The 9,816-nt window shown below is 51.1% G+C and overlaps 1 protein-coding gene across 8 annotated transcripts in view; it reads right to left on the bottom strand.

Annotated features, from left to right (window-relative positions):
• Positions 1-6,264: 6,264 nt before the first annotated feature.
• PDE4A (phosphodiesterase 4A) overlaps positions 6,265-9,816 on the bottom strand; it is a 64,122-nt gene continuing 60,570 nt past the window's right edge. For all 8 annotated transcript variants that reach the window (XM_034945923.3, XM_055103455.2, XM_034945922.3 and 5 more), the window contains one exon: positions 6,265-8,999. In XM_034945923.3, the coding sequence (XP_034801814.1) occupies positions 8,265-8,999 (735 nt within the window). In that variant the 3' untranslated portion in view covers positions 6,265-8,264. The remainder of the gene's footprint in view (positions 9,000-9,816) is intronic.

Below are 9,816 nucleotides of genomic sequence, written 5' to 3'. Positions count from 1 at the left end.
TTGCACGAACAGAAATGAGCTGTGAAAATGCTTTGCAAAAGAAAATAAAAAATAAATGTCTTATTTTGATTTGCATTGGCTTTTTTTTTTTTTTTTTTTGAGATGGAATTTCACTCTTGTTGCCCAGGCTGGAGTGCAGTGGCATGATCTCAGCTCACTGCAACCTCCACCTTCCAGGTTCAAGGGACTCTCCTGCCTCAGCCTCCCGAGTAGCTGGGATTACAGGTGCCCGCCACCACGTCCAAAGTGCTGGGATTACAGGCGTGAGCCACCACACCTGGCCGGCACTGACACGTTTCTATGCTGTTAAAGAGGGAGAAATACTACCTACATCTCAAGATTTCGTGCACCTGAAATAACATAAAAGTATGGGGACAGCTATCACTGTTGAACAGGCACTGGGTGAAGCGAGGTCCTCGTCTTATTTCCTCGAATTTTCTCCATATTGTGCGATCTCATCCCAGCCCTCAGTTTCTTCAATTGCAAAATGGAACCAATGCTAGTCCATATCTCAAGAACAGCTGGAGAGTCAATGAGATCATCTTAAAAAGTTTAGCACAGGACAGAGCCCTCTAAAGTCTGGGAGAGGCGGAGCCATTTGCTCAAGACCAGTACCAGGAAGCCTGCAAGCCTTGATGTCAATTTCAGATAATGAACCGACTCCACTCCTTCCCCAGGTTCCCCTGGCCTCCTTCGGATTACGTGGCCTCCCTGCTGTGCCCCACTGCCCTTGTTCACCTTTGCTGGAAAAAAGGTGAATTCCCCACCCGGGAGAGCCAGCTGATGGTCACGTGTCATTGCCATTTTTTTTTTTTTTTTTTTTTTTTTGAGACAGAGTTTCACTCTTGTTGCCCAGGCTTGAGTGCAGTGGCACAATCTCCACTCACTGCAACCTATGCCTCCCGGGTTCAAGCGATTCTCCTGCCTCAGCCTCCTGAGTAGCTGGGACTACAGGTGTGCGCCACCATGCCTGGATAAGTTTTGGGGTTTTAGTAGAGACGGGGTTTCTCCATGTTGGCCAGGTTGGTCTCGAACTCCTGACCTCAGGTGATCCACCGGCCTCAGCCTTCCAAAGTGCTGGGATTACAGGCGTGGGCCACCGCACCTGGCCATCACTGCCATTTTTGACCCATATTTTCAGTCTGTCCCAATACAGGAGGTGTTCCGAACATCACATCTGCCCTTTTTTAAAAAAAAATTTTTTTTTTTTGAGACGGAGTCTTGCTGTCGCCCAGGCTGGAGTGCAGTGGCATGATCTCGGCTCACTGCAGGCTCCACCCCCCGGGGTTCACGCCACTCTCCTACCTCAGCCTCCCGCGTAGCTGGGACTACAGGCGCCCGCCACCTTGCCTGGCTAATTTTCTGTATTTTTAGTAGAGATGGGGTTTCACCGTGTTAGCCAGGATGGTCTCGATCTCCTGACCTTGTGATCCGCCCGCCTCGGCCTCCCAAAGTGCTGGGATTACAGGTGTGAGCCACCGCGTCCGGCCTAAAAAATTTTTTTTATTTTCTTGAGACAAAGTCTCACTCTGTCACCCAGGCTGAAGTACAGGGGCATGATATCAGCTCATTGCAACCTCCACCTCCCGGGTTCAAGCGATTCTCCTGCCTCAGCCTCCCGAGTAGCTGGGATTACAGGTGCCCTCCGCCACGTCCAGCTAATTTTTGTATTTTCAGTAGAGACGGGGTTTCACCATATTGGTCAGGCTGGTCTCGATCTCCTGACCTCAGGTGATCCACCCACCTCGGCCTCCCACAGTGCTGGGATTACAGGTGTGAGCCACCACACCTGGTCTTTTTTTTTTTTTTTAGACGGAGTCTCTCTCTTTCGCCCAGGCTGGAGTGCAGGGGCTTGACCTCAGCTCACTGCAAGCTCCACCTCCCAGGTTCAAGCAATTCTCCTGCCTCAGCCTTCTGAGTAGCTGGTACAGGCATGCGCCACCACATTTGGCTAATCTTTTTGTATTTTTAGTTGAGACGCGGGTTTCACCATGTTGGTTGGGCTGGTCTCCAACTCCTGACCTCAAGTGATCTGCCTGCCTCGGCCTCCCAAAGTGTTGGGATTACAGGCGTGAGCCACCGCACCCAGCCCACCCTTTTACACTTGGGGAAACTGAGGCCTGGAAGGAGAAATCTCGTCTAAGGTCACCCACAGTCCACTGCAGGCTAGAATTAGTGCTGTCACCTCCTGACCCCCAGCCCAAAGCCCTTTTCCTGACTCTGCCTCCCTTTGAAAGTCCCTGGGGAAAATGTCTGTGTCTCCTTTTCACTTCTTGCAAAGTTCAGATTCCCTGAAAACTTCTACCTAGTTTTCGAGCTCTGCTTCTCTCCTCCCACTTTTCTAGGTTCTATCTTCTGTGAATCTTTACAGCTGTTGTCAAACAACTCTTTGTATAGCCTAAATATTTTCCATTAACTCTGGCTGAATTTTTAGAATTTAAGTCCAATACAGTAGCTTCTGGCCACCACTGTGGCCGGAAATTAAAACTGGCCACATTTCAAGGGTGCAATAGCCACATGTGACTAGTTGCTGACTTGTTGGATAGCACAGATAAAGAATATTCCTATTACCACAGAAAGTTTTACTGAGGCCGGGAACAGTGGCTCACACCTGATTTTAGGGTCAAAGTGCTAGTAATCCTAGCACTTTGGGAGGCTGGGGCAGGAGGATTGCTTGAGCCCAGGACTTCGAGGAGATCAGCTTGGGCATGTAACATGGTGAGACCCCATCTCTACACCTTTTTTTTTTTTTAAAGAAAGTTTTACTAGCCAAACCGTACTATAGAGCAACTGTTTAACTCTGTAACTGTCATTATCCCATTTTATTTAAATAATTAATTCTTTTTTTTTGAGATGGAGTTTCACTCTTGTTGCCCAGGCTGGAGTGCAATGTTGCGATCTTGGCTCACTGCAACCTCTGCCTCCCGGGTTCAAGTGATTCTCCTGCCTCAGACTCCCCAGTAGCTGGGATTATAGATCCCCGCCAGCATGCCTGGCTAATTTTTGTATTTTTAGTACAGACAAGGTTTCACCAAGTTGGCCAGGCTGGTCTCTAACTCCTGACCTCAGGTGATCCGCCTGCCTCAGCCTCCCAAAGTGCTGGGATGACAGGTGTGAGCCACCACACCTGGCCCCATTTTATTTATTTACTTTTTTTTTTTTTTGAGGCAGTATCTCACTCTGTCACCCAGACTACAGTGCACTGGCACAATCACAGTTCACTGCAGCCTCGACCTCCTGGGCTCAAGTGATCCTCTTGCCTCAGCCTCTGGAGTAGCTGGGACTACAGGTGCGCACAACTACACCCAGCTAATATATCCCCATTTAGTAGAAGAAACAAGTGAAGCTCAGAGAGATCGCCCCCAAGATCACCAATCAGATTCCCTCTCGAGCCCAGGAGTTCAAGACCAGCCTGGTCGGCATAAGGAGATCCCCATCTCTACCAAAAAAAAAAAAAAAAAAAAAAAAGCTGGGCTTGGTGGTGCACACCTATCATTCCAGCTACTCAGGAGGCTAAGGTGGGAGTATCACTTGGGCCCAGAGGGTCTAGGCTACAGTGAGTCCTGATCATGCCACTGCACTCCAGCCTGGGTGACAGAACCAATCCGCGTCTAAAAAAAAAAAAAGAAAAAGAAAAAGAAAAGAAAAATAGAAAAAAATCTCAGAGTCCCTGGACTAGAAACAAATGGCAGAGTAGGCAGGTGGACTTTTCCTTGGACCCACGCAAGATGCTCTCATTTGTTTCAGAACATGCATGGTATAAAAATATATGTCTAGTGCCCCCTTGTGTCTACCTACTCAAGCACTGTGTGTATTCATGTGCATCCTGGTTTATTAAGCCCCAGAGGCAGCCAGTATTCTTTTTTTTTTCTTCTTTTTTTGAGACGGAGTCTCGATCTGTCGCCCAGGCTGAAGTGCAGTGGTATAATCTGGGCTCACTGCAACCTGCAGCTCCCAGGTTCAAGCAATTCTCCTGTCTCAGCTTCCCAAGTAGCTGGGACTACAGGCACGTGCCACCACGCTCAGCTAATTTTTGTATTTTTAGTAGAGACAGGGTATCACCATGTTGGTCAGGCTGGTCTCAAACTCCTGACCTCAGGTGATCCACCTGCCTCGGCCTCCCAAAGTGCTGGGATTACAGGAGTGAGCCACCATGCCCAGCCGAGGCAGCCAGTATTCTAATCAAGGTCCAAATCACAAACATTTCCACTATCCATATCTTTATCTATATTCAGAAGTTTTGCTCATTAGTATAATGAATGTCAGAAACCTTCTATTAGTAAAACCAGGGGCTTGTTAATCAGCCTAACAGGGCTGGGTATGGTGGCTCACTCCTGTAATCCCAGCACTTTGGGAGGCCAAGGTGGGAAGATTGCTTGAGCCCAGGAGTTTGAGACCAGCCTGGGCAACAAACCGAGACCCTGTCTCTACAAAATAAAAAATAAATTAGCCGGGCGTGGTGGCACCCGCCTATGGTCCTGCCTACATGGGAGGCTGAGGCAGGAAGATCACTGAAGTCCAGGAGGTTGAGGTTGCAGTGAACTATGATCATGTCATACCACTGCACTATAGACTGGGTGATAGAGTCTCACTCTGCCACCAAAAAAAAAAAAGCCTAATAAATGTGGGAAAATTAGGCTCTGTGAGTGGAATTAACAGCATTCAAGTATGTGGGTTAGGCCAGGTGTGGTGGCATCCACCTGTAATCCCAGCTACTAGGTAGGGTGAGGCAGGAGGATCTCTAGAACCCAGAAGTTCAAGGCTGTAGGGAGCTGATTGTGCCATAGCACTTCAGCCTGGAAAACAGAGAGAGACCATGCCATTAATTTTTTTTTTTTTTGGTAGAGAGTTTTGCTCTTGTTGTCCAGGCTGGAGTGCAGTGGCATGGGCACGTCTCACTGCAACCTCTACTTCCCAGGCTCAAGCAATCCTCCTGCCTCAGCCTTCCAAGTACCTGGGACCACAGGAATGGCCCACCACCACTGGCTAACTTTTTAAAATTTTTTTTTTATTTTTTGAGACAGAGTCTCACTCTGTCACCCAGGCTGGAGTACAAGTGGCACAATCTCGGCTCACTGCAACCTCCGCCTCCCGGGTTCAAGCAATTCTCCTGTATCAGCCTCCTGAGTAGCTGGGATTACAGGAATGCGCCACCATGCCCAGCTAATTTTTGTATTTTTAGTAGAGACAGGGTTTCACCATGTTGGTCAGGCTGGTCTCGAACCCCTGACCTCAGGTGATCCGTCCGCCTCGGCCTCCCAAAGTGCCGGGATTACAGGCATGAGCCACCGTGCCTGGCCAATTTTTAAAATTTTTAATAGAGACAGGGTCTCACTATGTTGCCCAGGCTTGTCCTGAACTCCTGCGCTGATCTCGGCCTCCCAAAACACTGGGATTACAGGCATGAGCCTTTGCACTGGGTAGTCTTTTGCCTTTTTTTTTTTCTTTTCGAGACAAAGTCTCGTTCTGTCACCCAGGATGGAGTGCAGTGGCATGATCTCAGCTCACTGAAACCTCCGCCTCCTGGGTTCAAGCTATTCGGCCTCAGCCTCCCAAGTAGCTGGGACTACAGGCGCACACCACCACGCCCGGCTAATTTTTCTATTTTTCAGTAGAGACGGGGTTTCACTATATTGGCCAGGTTGGTCTCAAACTCCTGACCTCATGATCCGCCCGCCTCGGCCTCCCAAGGTGCTGGGATTACAGGCGTGAGCCACCGCGCCCAGCCACATCTTTTCCCTTTTAAATACTGCATGGGGCTGGGTGCAATGGCTCATGCCTGTAATCCCAGCACTTTGGGAGGTTGAGGCGGGTGGATCTCCCAAAGTCAGGAGTTTGAGACCAGCCTGACCAACATGGTGAAACTCCATCTCTACGACAAATACAAAGAATTAGCCAGACATGGTGGCGGGCGCCTGTAATCCCAGCTAGGCGGGAGGCTGAGCCAGGAGAATCGCTTGAACCCGGGAGGCGGAGGTTGCAGTGAGCCGAGATGGCGCCATTGCACTCCATCCTGGGCAACAAGAGGGAAGCTCCATCTCAAAAACAAAACAAAACAAAACAAAACAAACCCTGCATGGCTTGAATTTCCATTTTATAACCTGACTCAGGCTGGGGAATGTCTCTGTCCAAGCTCTACTTCACAATTCCGTCTGCTGGGGAACAAGTAGGGACAGAAACTCCCTCCCCAACCCAAGCAGACGGTGCAGCGGGGAGACACCTCAACAAACAACATGGGGAATGAAGCCACATCAGCCAGGAAAATCGGTGAAAGCCTCGGTTTAATTGGAGACAAGATCGAAGGATTATTGATCAACGGACCGAATGACTGATCGTCAAAGTGGACAATACACAAGCAGCTTACAGAGGTCCTGTGCCCACCCTGGGGAGAGGAGCCCTGCTTGGGGGTGGGTCTGTCTCTCCAGTCACCCCCTGGCTCCTGGAGAAGGGGGAGGGGACAGGCTCTGCCCAGCCCCAACCCCTAGGATGACACGACTTCCCATAAAACAACAGCAGTGAGTCCACCCTTTTCCCAGGACTATGGTACAGTTTGTATAATACAGCAGGAACAGAGACTCTCCCAACGGGAGACCTCCTTCCCTACCTTCCCGACTGGGTCAGCCAGGGAAGGGCAAGTTTTTATTTTCCCTTTTTGCCTCCGTAGAATAATTTACAAACCAACCTTACAGTATGTACAAAAAAGAAAGAAAGAAAAGAAAAAAAGGTAAAGAATGAACAAAAAGAAAGAAAAGGCCCACTCCGATCGCCGGCTGGGACAAAAACGACTTTCGCTACAAAATATGAACCCTGTACAGACAGCATCAAGGGAGTGTGAGTGCGGGGTTACCTCCCCCTGGGATGGACAGAGGGATGGAAGGCTAGGGAGGAACTGGGGGCTACAGTACCGTGTGCTCAGAATTGGGTAGGGGGCAGGCGATGAATGAGGTCGGTCCAGCTGCAGAACCAGGCCGAGGGCGAGGGGAGGAGGGAGAGAGGGGGCTTTCCTTCCAAACAGTCCCCCATGGCTTGGAGAAAAATGGTCTTGCATCTGTCTGCCGTATTGCTCAGGGACTAGCTGGGGGAGAGGGAGAGGCTCGGCAAGGTACGGATGGAGGAGAAATTATTTTGGTGCCAGGGTGGAAGGGTTGCCCAGGAATGAGAATGAGGGTATACACCATTATTGCTTCCTCCTAGGGCAAAAGGTAGGGGGGCTGTGATCAGAGTGTGGAAGGTGGGGTCCGGAGGACCCTGGAAAGGGGGGTGCGGCCAGGATGGGGGTTCTGGGCGCCTGGCCCTGCCTCATCCAAGGTGCAGGCGGCCACTGCAACCCCCTTGCCTGCGGCCGTGGGAATTATTAAGGCAGAAACAAGAGGAGAAGCAGCTAGAAGTGGGGCGGGGGGCAGGGGGTGAGTGGATCAGAGCCACCGCCCCAAAAAACTGAGAAAATTCAAAGTGAACCCAAAGTGGAAGGGAAAGGGGATGGAGAGTGGAGGAGGTCTAGGGCCCTCCTCAAATCCCAGGCCCGAGGCTGGCGGTGTGAACGCTCCCTTCCATACCACCCCCGTATCCTAAAGTGAACAGCTCCCCCAGCTCCCTGACTTTCTAGTCAGTATCGCCAGGAGTATCGCCGGGATTGTGCAAAATCAAGCGGAAGACTTTTTTAGAGGGGAGAGGAGGCAGCAAACCAGAGGGGGGCTGGAGCTGGGACCTCCCACAGGGACTGCCCCCCACCCTGGCCCCAGCCCCGCCTAGAATGGCTATTCCTGACCACGTTCTAGAAATCCTCTAAATTCAGAAGAAAAGCCCAGAAGGAGGCCCCACACCTGCTTGGGCCCAGGTAGAGACTCCCCAGGCGGCTGGAAGACTGAGCCTGGAACTTGGGGGGCAGTGGGGGAAGGTGAGGGGAGGGGTTTGGAAGTGGAAAGCGGGAACCAGGAACAGGAGCATCTACAGTTGCTGTGTTTCTTTCTTTTTTTTTTTTCTTTTTTTGTTCTTTTTCTAAAAATGTTACAATTAAAATTCAAAAAAATAAAATCCCTTCCGGGACCTCAGCCCCTCATTCCCCAGCCCCCACCTCCAAAAAAAGGCCCCGTGGGTGGGGGCAGGGGGAAAGGGGAAAAAAAGAAAAGAGAAAAAAAAAAACCCACTTTTCGTTTTCTTTTTTCTCAGGAGGGACAAGAGTCTTTGAGGCAGAGGAGGAGGTGGTCGGGGGAGCAGGGGAGTGAGGGGAGGAGTGGAGGGGAACAGGGACAGAGGTCTGGAGATCAGGTAGGGTCTCCACCTGACCCCCCGCCACCAGGAGCTGGGAGTGCGGATGTGTCCTCCCCAAATGTCCCTGCGCAGGCACTGCAAGCCCTCTTGGCAGCCTGGTGCTCTCGTTGGGCCTCCACCTTGGCCGCCGTGGAGGGGAGGCCCGGGAGGCCCGGGGCATGCTCTGAAACTGACAGGGTCCTCCAAGCAGGGAGAAGGGGGCTTTGAAGAGCCAGGGCAGAGGGGCTGCTGTGGCTTACAGCAACCACGAATTCCTCCTGGGACGAGAACTCATCCTGAGCCACAGGTGCACTGCCTGTGGACTGTGCCTGCTGTGTCAAATACACTTCCTCCAGCTCGGCCTCCAGGGATGCTTCCTGTGCCATAACTTCCAATGACTCCTGGGCCGGGGATGCCTCCCAGGCTATGGTTGCATCCAGAGCTTCCTCGGCTCCTGACAATCCCTGCGCAGTCAATGCCTCTTGGGCTGTGCACGGTATCTGGGCCATTGATATTTCTTCCTCCTCTTCCTCCTCCAGCGTCAGCTCAAACTGGAACTTGTCAGGCGGGGGTGGGTGGCCTGGCCCCCTTGACTCCTCCTCGGGTGGCGGAGATGGGCTCTGCCGGATGGCGCTGTAGTACCAGTCCCGGTTGTCCTCCAAAGTGTCCAAGATCTCCTGGGCATCTGGGTGGACAAGGTCCGCCCAGGTCTCCCACAATGGGTGCACAATGTAGTCAATAAAACCCACCTGGTGGAGGGGAAGAAAGTATAAATGGGCGGCCTATGGGGTGGATGATACCACCACATTATGGGAGCTAATGAAATGAAAAACATGCTTATGGGCCGGGCATGGTGGCTCATGTCTATAATCCCAGCACTTTGGGAGGCTGAGGCAGTCGGACCATTTGAGGTCAGGAGTTCGAGACCAGCCTGGCCAGCATGGTGAAACCGCATCTCTACCAAAAATACAAAAATTAGCTGGTTGTGGTGGTGCATGCCTGTAGTTCAGCTACTTGGGAGGCTGAGATAGAATCGCTTGAACCTGGGAGGCGGAGATTGCAATGAGCTGCGATCGCACCACTGCACTCCAGCCTGGGTGACAGAGCAAGACTCCGTCTCAAAAACAAAAACAAAAAAATGTATACATTGATGCAGTTTACACACACACACACACACACACACACACACACACACTTTTTTTTTTTTTTTTGAGACGGAGTCTTGCTCTGTCACCCAGGCTGGAGTGCAGTGGTGTGATCATAGCTCATTGCAGCCTTGAACTCCCGGGCTCAAGCGATCCTCCCACCTCAGTCTCCCCAGTAGCTGGGACTAAAGGCGCACATTACCACACTCAGTTAATTACTGTATTTTTTGTAGAGACCAGGTCTCATCACATTGCCTTGGCTGGTCTCAAACTCCTGAGCTCAAGCGATCTGCCTATCTTGGCCTCGTAAAGTGTTGGGATTAGAGGTGACAGCCACTGTGCCCAACCCTGTATGTATTTTTCTGTTTCTCTTTTCTTTCTTTGTTTGAAGACACAGTCTCACTCTGTCACCCAGGCTGCA

This window comes from Pan paniscus, chromosome 20 (genome assembly GCF_029289425.2).
Source record: "Pan paniscus chromosome 20, NHGRI_mPanPan1-v2.0_pri, whole genome shotgun sequence".
In the NCBI taxonomy this organism is placed as follows: domain Eukaryota; kingdom Metazoa; phylum Chordata; class Mammalia; order Primates; family Hominidae; genus Pan; species Pan paniscus.
This window is presented reverse-complemented; position numbering and strand designations above follow the sequence as displayed.